Source organism: Chanodichthys erythropterus, chromosome 18, assembly GCF_024489055.1.
Source record: "Chanodichthys erythropterus isolate Z2021 chromosome 18, ASM2448905v1, whole genome shotgun sequence".
Classification (NCBI taxonomy): domain Eukaryota; kingdom Metazoa; phylum Chordata; class Actinopteri; order Cypriniformes; family Xenocyprididae; genus Chanodichthys; species Chanodichthys erythropterus.
This window is the reverse complement of record NC_090238.1, coordinates 30,443,388-30,461,178: the sequence shown is the minus strand read 5'-3', so window position 1 is coordinate 30,461,178 and position 17,791 is coordinate 30,443,388. Positions and strand designations below refer to the sequence as shown.

The window sequence follows — 17,791 nt, the reverse complement described above, 5'->3', positions numbered from 1 at the left end:
TTATGAAGTGAACTATTGAAATTTCGAAACGCTTATTACGTAACAAAGCCTTGTTTACTGAAATCACATGACTTTGGCGCTCCGAACCACTGATTCGAAATAAAAGATTCGCAAAGCTTCGAAGCAGTGTTTTGAAATCGGACATCACTAGATAGATATGATTGAAAAGTCATAATTTTGAGGGGTTTTTTTGGTGCACTTTATAATATCAAGGTTGAACCACTGTAGTCACATGAACTGTTTTAAATATGTTTTTGAGTACATTTTTGGACATCTGAAAGTGTTAATTATCTCACTGAGCCATCGGATTTAATCAAAAATATATTTATTTGTGTTCCCAAGATTAACAAAGGTCTTATGGGTGTAGAACGACATGAGGGTGAGTAATCAATGACATTATTTTCATTTTTGGGTGAACTAACCCTTTAACTATATGTACACAAGTGCGAACATGAGCAATAAGTTGCTGGCTGCAGTTCACTTAACGTCCACCGGTGTTGCTAATAACACAGATTTCTGAATTCTGCATATAGCCCCTTTAAAGGGATAGTTACTCACCTTCATGTTGTTTCAGACAATGTCGGTAACCAACAGTTAATGGGCTCTATTGACTCCCATAGTATTTATTTTCATACTATGGAAGTCAATGGGGCCTATCAACTTTTTGGTTAGCCATATTCTTCAAAATATCTACAGTGTGTCATACAGGTTTGGAAAAACTTGAGGGTGAGCAAACAATGAAAAATTTTTCATTTTTGTGTGAACTATCCCATTGAATATGTCACTTTTCAGAGTGTTATGGAGTAAGCTATTGCTATTAATGTGATAATATGATGTGCAATATAGAAAATGCAATGTAAAGTGACAACATTTCCTTTACATGAAGAAAATAAATAATAAATAAAAATAATTTCTTTTAAAAAAGTTTAAATCTGGGCATCTTTTCTGCAATTTATCCCCTTGTGTATTTGAAAGAGTCTGCTTATGCCTTATCAATATAATATAATGGTAACAACTCACAACATACTGCACATGTACAGATTCCTGAATTTAAAAAGTGATAATCACTGACAATGGTAATCTATGATCTAAATTATTGGTAAAAAAAAAAAAAAAAAATTACAATAAATAATCATAAACTGATGTTTTAGCCTTTTCAAGAAAAACCAAATACCCAACTCAATAGGCCATTCCTGCTTTCAGTTAAAATCAATGTAGTCTGTTTAAGATTATATAGGTTTTCTAGGAACTAAACCACTAGCTAATGATCGCTGAAACATTTTCCAATGGAACACAGTAATCCAGACCCCTTGTAATGTTAGTTGACCCTTTGCATATTTCAACAAATGGTTTCCAGGCTTCATAATTGTTGTCTAGCAACATAATTAACGCTCTAGTCCTTGAGTAAATATCAGTGGTCCTTTGTGGGCTCATGCAGGCACAGCCTTTGCATAATAATTTGCCTTTAACAGCCTCTCTGCACATCAGCGCAAATGAAACTGTAGTTCTTTTAATGGTCCCAGCGTAACTGAAGGACATCTGGGTAAACAGACAATGCAAACCTTTCTGCTATCCTGAACAATTCCACTGTCAAGACATTGTGCTCCTGTCTTGGTCAAATAATTCTTAGAGTGCATTTTTTCTTTTCTTTGAAATCATTTTTGCCACAGACCTTAGCCAAAACATGTGAAAAACATGTTTGATCATGCATTTTTTATCCCAAAGTAACTGGACAGAAGAAGTCATTCAAATCAATTTCATATTTTTATTTCAAAATATTACATAGAAAATCTAATTTACTATGCAGCATTTCTTGAATCAAAATCTGACTTGACTTGTTTGTTATGGCCACTATTTGATCTCATTCCTGTTTTACATAATTATCTACAATCCTCGTAATATATTCGCACATTTTGTATATATATTTGTTCTTTTCAAACATAAAACCTCCTTTTTTTGAGGAAGTGATGCATTTCATGACACATAAAGATCTTAAGTTAGCCACATTCAAAAGGTTCCCATAAAAGATGACAATTTCTCAAACCAAGGCCTTTGGCACAATTAGCATAAATAGGATCTCAACAGCGTCCTCAAGGCGAACTTTAAAAAACATACATTTTAGTGTCTTGAATGAGGATGTTGTCCATGTTTGTCAAAAAATAGAGTTACTGTACTAGTGTGTACAACAGTGTGTAGTGTGTGCAGACTGTGTAAATAATCCAGTCATTTTAAATGGCAAATACAAAGTGAAACCATTTATGGCAATTAGATAAATTCACACATGAGCAGAGCGCTGCTGGTGCTCGAGGTTTACTGGAGAATTTATCAGCCATTACAAGGCTTCAAACTCATCTATTCTCTGCTTGGTGTTGCCCATGCGGATCTGACGAAGCGTCTTGTACTTGTCCCTCCCGGCTAGTACATTTTCATTGTGCAGAATGTCGTTCTGAGTCTTCTTAGAGTTATCTCGGGCATCGGCCAGCTCAGAGCTCAGGGCCTAAAAATAATTTAAGATACAATTAGTCACAGTGTAAATACCAAACAGGACAATTGAAATCTAACATTAGGATGTGAAGTATAATTCATAGTAGTGGTGTAACTGAACAAATGGTGCATACTGAACTGATATTGGTGATTTGAGATCAGTGCAACTGAATTAAATACATTGTTCGACGTGAATGAACCGAATAAACGTGCCATGTTGCTTATATACAAACTGTATGAATTAAAAAGGGTTAGTTCACCCAAAAATAAAAATTCTGTTATTAATTACTCACCCTCATGTCGTTTCACACCTGTAAGATCTTCGTTCATCTTCAGAACACAAATTAAGATATTTTTGATAAAATCCAATGGTTCAGTGAGGCCTCCATTGACAGATACTTAACATTGTCATATGCCCAGAAAGCTACTAAAGACGTATTTAACTACAGTGGTTCAACTTTATGTTATGTTGTGCACCAAAAAAACAAAATAATGACTTTATTCAACAATATCTAGTGATGGGTGATTTCAAAACACTGCTTCATGAAGTTTCGAAGCTTCACAAATCTTTTGTTTTGAATCAAACTGCCAAAGTCACGTGAACCACTGAAATTTCAAAACGTTTCAAACTCTTATGACTTAACTAAGCCTCGTTTACTGAAATCATGTTACTTTGGCAGTTTGATTCACGCTCCGAACCACTGATTCGAAACAAAAGATTCGTAAAGCTTTGAAGCTTCATGAAGCAGTGTTTTGAAATCGCCCATCACTAGATATTGTTGAATAAAGTCATTTTGGGGTTTTTTTGGTGCACAAAAAGTATTTTCATCACTTTATAATATTACGGTTGAACCACTGTAGTCACATGAACTGTTTTAAATACGTCTTTAGTAGCTTTCTGGGCATCTGAAAGTGTTAATTGTCTTGCTGTCAGTAGAGGCCTCACTGAGCCATCGGATTTTATCAAAAATATCTAAATTTGTGTTCTGAAGATGAATGAAGGTCTTATGGGTGTGGAACGACATGAGGGTGAGTCATTAATCTAATTTTTGGTTGAACTAACCCTTGAAGCATGTCTTTCATGAACAGCCTAATATAATATACAATAATTTAGGATAATAAGGCTTGTAATTGTAAACTAATTATAAATCAATATAGTGTTTTTTAAATGAATCTGTTGTATCAATTACACAATGACTTTCTGATAACACTCAAAAAACACTCACTTAGTCGAATAATAATGATGTAAACTACAGATCAAAAAGATTTGAATCACTGAACGAATCAAATTCCCCACTAAAAGTTTGTGTTGTGTATGTATGTGAACAGACAGAAGAAAAAAAGGCTTGTTTCATTTGTGAACGACTCCTGAATCTCCTGAAAGAATGACAAAAGTCCAGAACTTCCAGAAATAGTTACTGAACAAATCAATGTAGGAATCCGGATATGTTTTTAGGTGTTTTTCAGAATCAGAATTTGATGAATGATTGGGATGAATCACCATCCTAACTACTAATCCATAATTATGTTTGAGAAAAGGTGATACGCATGTTACCATGAGCTGTTTCTGCACACGTTCGTTCTTCTCTGCCTCTGTTATGCGCTCCTCCTCATTGCGGTGGTCCTCTATGCCCTCCACAAGTAACTCAGCACTGTAGGTGCTATTGTTCTCCTCATGATCATCATGATCGTTCTCCAGGGGCTCCTCCATCATGGCCCGGGCAGTCATGGGGGCAGCCATGGGGGCAGCAGCCACAGGGGATGCCATAACATGCTGCAACTCTTCACGGGTCTTTTCCAGATCAACCTGCACCTCTTTAGCCTGAGATAAGTGGAGAGGTCAATTATAACGAGAAGAATTTAACCACATTTTCCATTTTTTTAATGATTTCAACACTGTTCAAAACTTACCCTGTTCTGCCATTCATTAGCTTCTTCTTCCTTGACTCTCCTGGCTTCCTCCAGCAAGGCAATCTTTGCAGTGTACTCAGCCAGATCTGCTGCCTATATAGTAAACCAAAAAGGTACATTTCAATCTAGATAAACCAATAATTCTGCCCCATTACACAGACTGTCACTCTTTTAGGATCGTTTTGTGTGTATAAAATTGTCCCCTGTTTACCAGTTGTTCCTGAGTTTTCATCTGATCCTCAGCTTGCCTGGCCAGCTCCTCTTTAGCCATCAGTGCCGCCTGTCTCTCAGCCTCCAAACGTGCTGCCTCTTCCTCTACCCGCCGCCTCTCTTCCTCCAATACCCGTGCCCTCTCAAACTGCTCTCTCAGATCTAAACAATACACAAAATCAAACAGAAGGGGGCAGCAGTCACTCAATTATATAACATCATTTATTGCAAGCATCTGCCAAGAAGGGTGGTCACAGGATCTTGTATAATAAAATATGCAATATAATAATATACAATATATATAATATATTTATATAATAATATAAATATATATACAATATATATATATATAAAGGGTAGTCTTAACTCTTACCTCTCTCAACCTTTTTGGTCTGCTCTTCAAACTGGAAAAGCTTCATCATCATCTCTTGTTTCTCTCTCTCCACTATCTCTTTTTCTTTCTCTATTGCCTCCCTTTTCTTCTTTTCATTCTCTAGTTGGGCTCTGGAAAGAAAGCAGGTGAATTAATTTTTTTTGTGGCCAACAAAATTCTACAATTAGTGATGGCCTGAGCTTGCTGGTGTCTTGCTGTGCTCATCAGGGCAGCTGTTCATTGCAATATAATGATGCACTCTGGGCAATGAACACTGTGTCCTCACCTCTCCATCTGTCTCTGGTGTTTCTCCTCTCTGGCTTGTGCCTTCATCTGCTGCACTTCAATGGTATCAGGTTTTCTGCGTTGCATGTAAAGTTCATGGTTTCCCATACACAGGTGCAGGATGCGCTTGTTAATACGTAGACGAGACGCATAGAACACAAAGTCCTGCAAAAGCAAGAGAGAAAGAACAGAATGTGACACACTTAATAATGTCATATGCATAAATAATTGGGCAAATATATTATAACCGGCCTTCTTGGATAATATAAAATACATTAAAAATGCAATTCTGTACATATGACTTGAATATACGTCTTATATGAAGAATAGGTTTTTAATTTCTGAATTACAATTAATTTGGATGTATTTTGGATGCATAACATGAAAAATATCAGGACAGGGGCTTCAAATGTCTTGATATTATAATAAGGAAAACTTCACTGAGTAGATTGGCACTATGTTTTAGTTTTAATGAAATGTCTTTTCAGATGTAATTAATTAGTAATTAACAATATTTCTAAAAAGATTTTTTTTTACTTTGAAAAACATTTTTTAAACATTTTGGAAAATGTTGATAAAGATGTGTTCAGTGAGATGTATTCAAGATTAATTCAACTAGATGGTAACACCACATGACATTTATCATTAAGTCATAGCATTTAAGCTTTGAAAATTGTATTAAGGTTTTCAAAACCATATGAAACCAACATGAATACAAAGAGTTAATTTCTCAGAACTTTTAAATGTATTACAGTATTTTAAATTCTTTTTAAAAGATTTTTTCCTTTCTTCACTTTCGATACTCCTATTTGTCATTGTTATTTGTCAACATACAATAATTTCAGGGGCAAAAAAGACAAAATCATACATGCAAAGACTTACAGGAGACTTTTTGTCAATGGGTTTGATTATGAACTTCTTGTCGTTGAATGAGATGTTCCTTATTTCACTCCAAGGAAATCCAATCTTTGGAGTCAGCCTAAGTAATGAAAAACAGCCAAAATTTATTTTGGTTACACTTTATTATAAAGGTGTCCTTGTTACAGTGTAATTATTATACATTTAAGTATTGAGCAATGTTAATTAACAACATGTACTTACCATAGGATCAGGGTTTGGTTTAGGGTTACTTGCATGTTATGGATAATTTACTGTCATTACTATTGTAAATACATGTAACGTTTTACCTTTTTTGTAATTGTATATGTCTTTCTTTTTTTTTTTTTTGTCAACAAAAATTACAAACTTTGTGTTATATTAGAGGTCACTGAGTGCAATGACCTGTCAATAATAAGCAGCAGGTATTCATGTTGACTTGTTTGGCATGTTGTGGGTTCGGACAGTCACCTTTAGGTCATTAACCACAAAGTCATGGCAGCTACCACACTGACCCCAATATCCCCAACTAGCCTGACAGAATTTCTAAATAATCAGATCTTGCTCACAAAAAGTGCTTACCTGTCATCTTTTTCATAGATGTTAAGACCCAAAGCATCCACGCCTAACCACAGGTCTGTTCCTTTCTTGTTCTTGATGTCAAAATAATTTACGCCATACATCTCCAAATCCTGTGAGATCTTTAGATACTCCAGCATGGCATCTTCCCTGGTGGCACAGAATTCATAGAAATTATAAATTTGTGGAGCGATATGAAAGCAAGCTGAATGGGAGCATTCAAGTCAAACTCACTTGAGGATTGCTCTGTGCTCCTCATGCCAAATCTGGATCCTCTCCTCCCATTGTTCTTTAGAAAGTTTGTGCTGGTCAAGCACTCTGTAAACACAGAATATCAAATCAACACGCCTTGTGGCATAATCATATGTCTAAAGTTTTTTATTAAAAAGTTGTTAGACATTGCGCACATATATGTAACTAAAATAATTTCAGGATGTTGCATAAATAAAACTGTACACATGGTTTCATCATTAAACTTCTTTAGTCTTTAAACTTCTTTTAGTCTTCAGAGTCTCAATTTTCTTCATCTGTAATTTATGTAGAAGTGGTCAGAACATATGCAAAGATTTGACAAGATTTTGTGAAAATTTTTTGTAGATCTGACAAGATAAAATAAATTCACTAAATCTACTTTTCAGACAGACATTTATATTTTGGAGAAAAGTGGTATATGCTTATTATATTTGTAACACTAAATGCTTTTAATTTTATTTTCACATGTGGAATATTAAGTAACAACAATGTAAATGTTTGTGTTTATGTTAGTGAATATATAAAGCTGGATTAAGAGATTTTTTAATCTGGTTAAAAGCAGCACCAACATTAAGCATAAACATAAGTGTATATGTATACAATTATTTATATTTGTACAGTAATTTGTTGCAACAATTGATAATGATTTCAGTAAAATGTTGAAAAAATTATTGTTGTCAGGGCTATATTAGGTTTCATTGTGTTTTGGTTTCATTTTCATTGTTCCCTTTCACTGTTTTCTTAGCTGCGTTCCATTCGACAGGGTCCCTACGCAGTGTTCACTGCTCCCTGAGCATGGTATATCAGTTGAAGTGGACTTCGCTGGCAATAATCACTCATTTGGAACGCCCTGCAAACGTCATCAAAGAAAGTCAACGACGGTGTCGCGCAGATTATGATATAACATAAATAAATATTATAATTTACTTTCGAATTTAAAATTGACTCTTAACAGATTTGAAGCTGTAACTGTCATGCCATATGAAAATAAATTCTCATTTGTTTAACTGTATGTATTCTTAATCCACCGTCTGGGTCTCATCTCGTGCGCTTTCTTTTCCACACGCAGCTGCATAGTAAACACTTCTGAGGTAAATAAAGTAAAATAAAAAATGACAGAGCCTCAGCTGCTTTTCAACACTTTTACTTTGTCATGCCTATTCATACAATAAAATATGCAACACTCATCGCCATAACCTCATACTTTCGTTCGTATAATAACAAAATTTATGAATATTCAAAATTCAAACGTAAATTCCTCCATCAGAGAGCCGTTTAATAATTCTTTCAACGGCTCTGCTCCATCGTAGTTCTGATTGGTGACACGGTGCGCAATGACAGTTGGGTAATTTTACCTCTCTACTTCCTGTGAAATGATGTATCGATGTACCCTTATTCCCTATGCCGTTCGCAGTGCCCTTCGAACTGAACATGTTCGCTCCCTTCGGAATGGAATCTCACTTAAGATGGCGAAATACCCTGTGAAGTCCACTTCGCAGTCCACTTACGGTCGAATGGAACGCACCTCTTGAGTTCTTGTAACTAGTTTGTTTCCACGGTTTCTGATTGAGTTACGCACCTGTTTCTTGTTCCGTTAATTATCCCTGTGTATTTAAGCCCGCAGTTCTTTTATGCTTATGTGGTTTTGTTTCTACGTTTGTTACTCCTGTGATCTCATGCGTGTTCTGAGTATTATTGTCAATAAACTGTTTGTGTTTATTTTTCCATCATTGTGCCCTTATACAGCCTCAGATCCTGACAATTGTATTGTAAGTTAATATTAAAATTATAAAATTGTGTCAGTTTTGTGTGAGATCCAAAACTATGCATGCTGCTGACATGTACAAATGATGTCAGCTTTATCATTAATCTTAATTAAAATATACTTAACCAACTTGGTTTAATCTGTGGTTGAAGTGATTTTAAAAATATTTGCACACTATGGTAAATTCAGGGAGGGGGGTGATTTTTTTGTTTGATAAACTTCAAATAATTAAGTTGGAAACAACCATTTAAATTCTTTCCAGTATTTTATGTTTTTTTTATTTAAACAAGGTTAACTATTTATTTAAATCAAGTGGACCCAGTCAATGAATGTGATTACACCAAGTACAACATGTTTCTGGATCAACATATTTGTTGATCCTGGAACAACATTCCGAACAACCAATCAGATTTGAGGGACAAGTTTACAGTTTATGTCAAGTTTAGGCTTACAACCAGGGTTAGGTTCTTCTACATCTGTGTTATTCAACTATCATTTCCTTCTGACTCTAAGGATAAATTATGGGTGGGGATAGGTTTAGGGGTAGAGATAGGGTTAGGACTAACATTTGAGACAGGAATGTTCAGGGATCAACAAAATATGCTGACCCACTAATATGTCTTAATTGGCAAAATCACAATAACTGTGCTGAGTCATATTCCTTCCAGCAAAGTATAGCATCAACCCTAATCAAATCATCAGGAACACTTGATAATTACAAACAGGTGTTGAAGCAGGGTTGGAACTGAACTCTGCAGGAACGTAGACCTCCAGGAACAGGACTGAGAACTATTTAAGTCATTTAACTCGCTGAATCATTAGAATGCACTGGATTCATGTTTTTTGAGCAGTTTTTCCCCCCTCACCTCTGAGGCAGGAGCCGCTCAGACGACAGGTATCCAGCTTTGTGGGTTTCCGGTGAGTAGTCTCCAAACTTGGCCTGTACAGAATATGAGGCCAATAGCACTGCTGTCTCTGGGGGGCAGTAGATCTCATCGCTCAAGATGCCTTCCTTAACTTGCAGGAAGAAAAGCTTTTTTGTGATGTCCTGAATCAGTTCCTCAGACACGTCCTCAGGGTAGTGCTTGGCCCGAAACTTAAACTGCAGAGGGTTCTCTTGCTTTACATCTTGAGAGGACACCTATGAAATCAGAATGAGTGGTTGTTAACATACAAAGTAAATGACTATACGACAATGTTCAGTTCTATGTTTACGTAGATTCCATGACACATTGCAGATATTTTAGTGATTCAGCTATCATATGCACTTATTCTTTTTCTTATTCCCACCTTTGTTGAGCAATAATCAAAGTTCAACATCACCTGCATGTCTCGTGACTTCTCTAACAGGAATCCTGTAGTGGTCAATGTTTATTTGACTGGCAGTCTACACAACAGCGTCTTCTCAACATGTCTATAACACGAACCAAACTCTTCCAGTCATGAGCTACAACTACAGTGTTTAAGGGCGGGGCAAAGTAGACGTTGTTCGTGGGAAGCCAATGAAGAACATAGGCTGGCATTATGCAAATTTGTTACATTGTTATGTAGGTTTGTAACAGGAAGTGAGACTGGAATTGCTGATGACTTGTTTCAGGCAATTCAGAATAAATTCTTTCTTTTAGGAGACAATAACTTTATTTGTCATATGCTTTAATCTTAAAAACTTTGCAGACCTTTTACACTCACAAACAGCTATATTACACACTTCATGAAAGGTAATGTTCGAAAAAGCATAATGGGGCACTTGAACGTGTTATTAACATATTATTAACGTTAATCCAAGCATTGTGACTACTAAGCATTTATTATTTATCGTCTAAAAATGTAGTGGTGCAAATGTAGGTTCAAATACAATACAATTTTCTGTATAAAATCCAAAAAACCTTTTTGTCCAGTTTCAGCCATGTCAGAAAGCCTTTGTTGTCCATGTACTGCAGACCAAAGTACCAGACCTCACGCAAACCCACCGTCTTAACCACCTGAATACATGAACACAGAGGATAAAATTCAACCAGTTACATGAGACTAGCACAGTGCTAAATGTAAACAAATTTTGATATTGATTCTTATGACGTAAATTTAAAACATGATACCTAATCACCTGCAGCACGTGATAAACAAGCATGACGTTATGTTGTAGGCGAAACAATGGGAGAGTCTCTGCTCTGAGAAGATTAGAATAGGAACTATGCTATCAACAGGGAGGGAAACTACCAACCAAACTGACCTCTTTTCAGTTAAGTGTGTACAAAAAGGGAGAGACGGTGTCCACCACCTTTGGGGTTATTTTCCATATACAGTCCTGTCATATCTTGCCTCACCAATCACCATATTCCAAGGTAGTCCAACATTACTAATCTCAACAGTATCTGAAAAATGATTTACACCCAGTGACTGTAGTCATGAGCATGAATTCAGGTGTGTCTCTAAAGTAAGAAAAATGCTTTTGCAATTAGTTAAAAAGCTTTGTTACAAAAAGAGTTTTTTAAGTTAACAAGTCACTACAAGTTTATGAGTCAGTGTGATAAAACAAAAGTAGTGCTTTTACATTGCCTAGTAGGACATAGTTTGCAAGAATTACTCATATGCAAGTGCATATACAGTAAATATCAACTTAGCAGGAGATTTTCATACTTTGGTGAGTTTTTTCCCCATTAGTTTTAAAATACACTGTAAACCCGAATAAATTGGAAAAACTCAAAAAAATTGAGGTAATCAGTTGCCTCAGAATATTTAAGTTAAGAAATTCAAAGTTTAAATAAGCAGAACTGGCAGATTTTTATTTTGTACTTATACATTTTAACTGTTCTTAACTTTATAATGATTAAGTACACTACAGTTTGAGTATACATTTAACTTAAATTATTCATGTAACCTCAAAGTGAACATTTTTATTAGCTATTACTAGCTAATTTTAGCATTTACTCTCCCTTTCGAGTGCCATGGGCAAAGCATGCTGGGAAATAGAAATCCCAGCCCAGTTTCAGTTAAACTTAAGTTTGTCTAAATTAAAAGAAATAAGTTAATACAACTCAAAACAATGAAACAGTTCAGTTTATTTAAAATATATTAGTTCTGTGAACTTGAATGAAAAAAAAGTGCAAAATACTCATGAAAGTTAATTTGACTGAACTAGTTTGTTTAATTTCAGTTTGTCCTACTCAAACCAATTAATTATTTTGAGCGTCAGAGTTTTCAGTGTATGCTTGAGTTATTTTCCCAGCAGGCAATGTGAAACTACAAAAATGTTCCCTCATCTGTATATAAAGTGGATGCAATTTACCACTTAGCTTAAAAAACACATATGATTACCGTTTCCTTGCATGCCGCCTTGAGTTATAAACAAATATTAGGACAATTTCTGGAGCCATTGCTTACCTGCTCAAAGAGCTGTTTGCCTGATGTAACTGACTGGATTGCAAATTCCAGCTCGGCATCCATAGTGGTGACACGGACATTGATCTGCAATAACGAACATAAGTGAGTGCATTTTCATTGCCATTGTATCAGAAATAATACATATGCCATTACAACAGAACAAAAGATTTGTTTTAATGTATTACTTCACACCATTGTCATATAAGATATTTAATATCACATCAGTCAGATCATCAACTATCAGAGGCATGTTAACTATAATCATGGAATATTGTGCCAGCTAAATTACACAAAGCCACTGGCAATAAAGCCTTATGACAGACTTGTATGCAATATCCTCCAGACAACTGACATCTGATAAAGTTTCAACAGATTCAACGGACATTAGGTGTGACATTATTAATCTTTTTATAATTTATGAGATTTAGTTTTGCATTTCACAAAGTAGACACTGAAACAAAACATACCCGTAATATACTTAAACTAGTAAAGTACACTCTATACACCATTAACAAGACACATAAAACTAAAAATCTGTTTCCAGAAGAGATTCCATGACTTCCATGGTGACAATCAGTTGTTCAAGGTCACATTTCAGTCCAGCACACTTTACACAAGCTTTCATAACGACCTGGTGAACCTTGACAGAGTCTTACAAGCACTGGCAAAGTTACACAACCTTCATGTGAACTACTCTAGAGCTGTAAAGATAAACCCTTCAAACTTGTGCAAAAAAAGTTTCAGACTCATCATCACTTAAGTTCAATGCTTTCTTCAGTTATTTCTATTTGCAAAGCATAAATAAAGACCTTCTTACATCCAGGATTAGTGCACATTTAGTGGTTCTAATCATGAGAAAGGTGACAAGTGTTATAATCCTCACAGTGCAATAACCGTTACACCCTGTTGTTAGTATTTAGCCACATCAGCAAGTAAATGATCTGCATGTTTTGACCAACACTGGCCAACTACTGTAGAACTATTGGCACCTACTGCTGACAATACAAACCATTTTTAACACTTAAAGGGATAGTTCATCCAAAAATGAAAATTCATTCATCATTTACTCACCCTCATGTTGTTCCAAACCAGGCCACTTTGGGCCACCACTGACTTCCATAGCATTTTTTTCCTATTATGGAAGTCAATGGTGGCCCAAAGTGGCCTGGTTACAAACTTTCTTCAAAATATCTTCTTTTGCATTCAGCAGTACAAAGAAATTTATACCGGTTTGGAACAACCTGAGGGTGAGTAAATGATGACAGATTTTTCATTTTTGGGTTAACTATCCCTTTAAACTAAATTTCTGTGAACAACCATTAATGGTAAAAAAAATATATATAAATAATTTTAATGAAATGAATGATATGATGAATTAAAGCTATGTAAAAATGGTTAACTGTAATTCAATAATTAGCAACCTTGGCATATATTTTTTTATGTTTTTGAAAGAAGTCTCTTATGCTAAGCAAGGCTAATTTTCAGCATCATTACTCCAGTCTTCAGTGTCACATGATCCATCAGAAATCATTCTAATATGCTGATTTGCTGCTCAAGAAACATTTCTTATTATTATGAATGTTTAAAAACAGTTGTGCTGCTTAATATTTTTGTGTTTATTGTATAATTTTTCAAGATTATTTAATTGAAATAGAAAGATTAATAGAACGTTTAATGTTTATTTGAAATAAAAATATTTTGTAACATCATAAATGACTTTACTATCACTTTTGATAAATTTAAAGAAATTTTTTTTCAATTCATTTCATTTTCATGAAAAAAAATCTAACCAGCAAATTTGAAAAGAAGTGTATGGTGATTTTTTATTATTATTTGTATCTAATTCTACTTTACTATCAAATTTGTTGCGAAAAGCAATTTTGCATTTAAAAGACATTACATGCTCTTTCATGGTAACATTTTGAAATATTGATATTATGATTCACCTTATAATTTATGGTGAAAAACAATAAAACAATGATTTTGTCTATAATCCTAATGTTTTGCATGACTTTTTATAATGTTTTATGGGTCATACCATTGTTTTACTAATTGTAGGAATACTGCAGGGACTGCAGATAAAAAAATAAGTGCTCATGACAATTAATATGCATTGTCACTTTTAAAATAAAATAAATTTGACTTAGTTAGAAATCATGTGTAATAATGTGAATAAAATTACAAATAAAATAGTAGCACAAGGTGTTCAGTTGTCTGAGTAAGACTATCAGTGTAACAATGCAAATTACCCTTTATCAGCAAGCCATTAGATAAGGCACAATAGGCTAGCAACTGTGTCAAAAGAACTTAAATCACTGCTGTAACTAATATGGTATCTTTATATAACTATACTACACACATAATACATTAGCACATATGCTTTCAAAAATCCAAAATCTTTAGGGTCTTGTCAGTAAGTGCCAAACAAGCTGCTTATGGCAGCTTCAGCCTGTCCGTATCCAAAGCAAATAAAATGTAATAATCCCATTGCCAGCATGGCAGATATAATCTATAATCTTCAAAGCTTGTCCTCTCGGTTGGATTTGTCCCAGCAATGGAACAGACTGAATAAGTGCTAAATGTTTACTCCAGGAGTCACCATCTCCATGGGCAACCAACAGAACTGCACGTTTTATCTAACCGGAAAAAGACTCGGACTACGTCATATACTCATAACACAGCGTGACCTGCATGTCTCATTAGCCTGGAGGGTACAGAGTACCTCACAAGACAGTGCTACTCCTCAAATCACAGACAAGTGTTTGTGCTCCACTCAAGTACTTGTTCATAAGCTTAAATAAGCCTTGGGTCTTATCTCAGATTAAATAAATGTATTTAGGGAATTCATGGAAAATGGAAATAGACATTAACTTTTAGCTTATAATGTATATGATGCTATATCTGGTCACCATTTCTTTTCATTCTTTCTCTAGTTTGTTTGAATGGTTTTGCGGTGTCCCAAATTAATTATTAAAAGTTAAAGTACAAATATTCCACGAGTCTCTCAATTCATATGAGTTTATGAAAAACACATGCACAATAATTACAATACATCTGGGGTTTAAAGTGTGTCTGTAATGACCCTGGAAGGACTTTGTACATTTCAATCAGTGAAATGTAGGAGACGATTTTAATCGGATGATCTTTTCTAACAATTGTAATGGTTGATAATAAACTGTTCTTTATTGGCATTATTGGTTCCATGAAGAACCTTTAACATCCATCATCACACAAATGGTTCTTTAGATTATTAAAATATTCTTCACACTAAGAAAAATGGTTCTTTTAAGAACTGTTCACTGAAAGGTTCTTTGGGGAACCAAAAAAGGTTCTTCTATGGCATTGTTGCAAACAAACTTGGGAATGCTGTATCTCCATATTTCTCTCAAAGAATTAGCTTTTCCATAAAGGGACAATTAAAAAATATATTTCAACATGACCATAACTTAGGGTGTGCAGAAAGATTACACTCTTCTCATGGCTCAAATATGTAAAAAACCTTGATGAATAAGATCAGCAGGTTTACCAGTAACTCTCTTGAATCTTAACAGCATTAATTAGAGTGACATCACATCCTGGTATTCAAATACTAAAGTCAAAAGTATGTTCACAGCAGCACAATCTGCTGCATCTAGCTAATCTTTTACTTTGGCATTCTGCGCCCATGAACACAGCATGAACTCATCCTCATTGTCTAAGTTTAGTTAATGTTTAAAGACTCATCTTACTCAAGCATGTTAACCATCAAATTCATAGTTCCTTCTAAGATTCGAGGTGATAACTACACCTTTTGAGAATTAAATATAAAGATTATTATGTATAACCACTATTTATAAGCATTAACAAGATATATACAATTTTACTCCTCAACATTGGCAAAATAATATAGCTGGTAATAAATAAGTTAGCTGCTTTATCTTGATTAAACTGCTGAGTAAAAAAAAAAAAAAAAAAAAAAAAATCCTGTCTTTCAACATTACGGATTTTGTTACAAAAAAATATTGAATAAAATATTAACCTAATCTTAAGCTATCAAACTTTTTTTGTAACCTAATTAGAGTCTTTATGACAGAGGCCTATCGTAAGTCACCATAGATATACGAAACCACTAAATAAGGACAGGATTCAACATAGTATTTATCAATAATAAACATAAATTAGATTAGACATAGGCATGTAAATTTATGTAGGAGTCCGAGATATTGTACAATAGTTATACTTCACTCACAGTCACAAAATCCTTTTTCCCATTGTTAGGCTATATATTTTGTTCTTTATGTAAAGATAAACTTTATGTTTAATAAAAATAAAATAAACACTTACAGGCTTAGGCATCGTCAGTCTTGTATGGGGACCAACTGAAGAAAGAAACCAGAGACGCGCGCCGGATCTTTAACAGTCTATGTGCTCGCGACCGATCTGAATAGTGAACGCTAGACTCATTTCTGAGTCATTTTCGATAGATGGTGTCAAAGCCTCGCCCCAGCGATAGCTAGTACGATAAGTTAGTTAGCACTCGAGTTAAAGAGTGCCAGCGACTCTCTGCGTACAGTGCAGCTGCGCTGTACATTCGACCTTTGATCAGGCTCGCGCCCAGCAGGCGACGCAATGCGACAGAAGTAGAGCACGTGTACAGCCTTGCTGATCTGAACGGGAGGTTTCTTGTAAGTGAGAAGCTCTTCAACAGCTCATTGTCACATTACAACATTAGTCCATATACACTGGGCGGAGAGAACATGGGTGCGGTTGAGCTTTATAATTTACTGCAAGGTGGATATTTTTATTTGGGCAATTCTCTACTTTCTGTAGCCTATATTTAGTACAGGTAGGCTAATAAGGCCTATGTACAAACATGCAGTGGCCCCACAACGTATTCGAACACTTAAGTTGAAAAGTTTGCTTTAAATTGTTTTAAATGCTAAAACAAGTTGGTTAATAATTTCCATGAAGAACCTTTAACATCCATGAAACCTTTCCATTTCACAAACGATTCTTTGTAGTGGAAAAAGGTTCTTTTTTAAAAAGAAAATGATGGTTCTTAGAAGAACTGTTCTCTTTAAGGTTAATTCTCAACTCTGGTCCTCGAGATCCACTTTCCTGCAGAGTTCAGCTCCAACCTTAAAGGGTTAGTTCACCCAAAAATAACAATAATGTCATTTATTACTCACCCTCATGCCGTTCCACACCTGTAAGAACACAAATTAAGATATTTTAGTTGAAATCCGATGGCTCTGTGAGGCCTTCATAAGGAGCAATGACATTTCCTCTCTCAAGATCCATTAAGGTACTAAAAACATATTTAAATCGGTTCATGTGAGTACAGTGGTTCAATATTAATATTATAAAGCAACGAGAATATTTTTGGTGCTCCAAAAAAACAAAATAACGACTTATTTAGCGATGGCCGATTTCAAAACACTGCTTCAGGAAGCTTCTGATTTAAGCTGAACTGATTTAAGTATGTTTTTAGTGCATTAATGGATCTTGAAAGAGGAAATGTCATTGCTCCCTATGGAGGCCTCACAGAGCCATCGGATTTCAACTAAAATATCTTAATTTGTGTTCTGAAGATTAACGAAGGTCTTAAGGGTGTGGAATGACATGAGGGTGAGTAATAAATGACATTATTTTAATTTTGGGGTGAACTAACCCTTTAACACACCAGAACAAGCTAA

The 17,791-nt window shown here is 34.9% G+C and overlaps 1 protein-coding gene across 2 annotated transcripts; it reads right to left on the bottom strand.

Moving 5' to 3' along the window:
* Nucleotides 1-1,808: 1,808 nt before the first annotated feature.
* On the bottom strand, nucleotides 1,809-16,767 carry ezra (ezrin a). 2 transcript variants are annotated; one of them, XM_067366758.1, is made up of 13 exons: nucleotides 16,440-16,767; nucleotides 12,117-12,200; nucleotides 10,622-10,717; nucleotides 9,602-9,876; nucleotides 6,953-7,036; nucleotides 6,722-6,868; nucleotides 6,146-6,242; nucleotides 5,265-5,428; nucleotides 4,979-5,109; nucleotides 4,607-4,767; nucleotides 4,396-4,488; nucleotides 4,040-4,306; nucleotides 1,809-2,497 (listed from the first exon to the last, which is right to left on the bottom strand). In XM_067366758.1, exons 1-13 carry the CDS (start codon nucleotides 16,449-16,451, stop codon nucleotides 2,333-2,335), a joined length of 1,776 nt encoding a protein of 591 aa, XP_067222859.1. In that variant the 5' UTR covers nucleotides 16,452-16,767; the 3' UTR covers nucleotides 1,809-2,332. The 2 variants fall into 2 exon arrangements, with proteins under 2 accessions (XP_067222859.1, XP_067222861.1); XM_067366760.1 differs by lacking the exons at nucleotides 9,602-9,876; nucleotides 10,622-10,717; nucleotides 16,440-16,767 and having other exon boundaries at nucleotides 12,117-12,175.
* Nucleotides 16,768-17,791: the final 1,024 nt, after the last annotated feature.

What these genes read in the sequence shown, in the direction of transcription:
- ezra (XM_067366758.1), bottom strand. An exon ending in GGCTGAAACTGGACAAAAAG is followed by an intron (nt 9,877 to 10,621) that starts GTTTTTTGGATT and finishes CTGATTTCATAG; the next exon opens with GTGTCCTCTCAAGATGTAAA. An exon ending in CACCAGAGACAGATGGAGAG is followed by an intron (nt 5,110 to 5,264) that starts GTGAGGACACAG and finishes CTTTCTTTCCAG; the next exon opens with AGCCCAACTAGAGAATGAAA.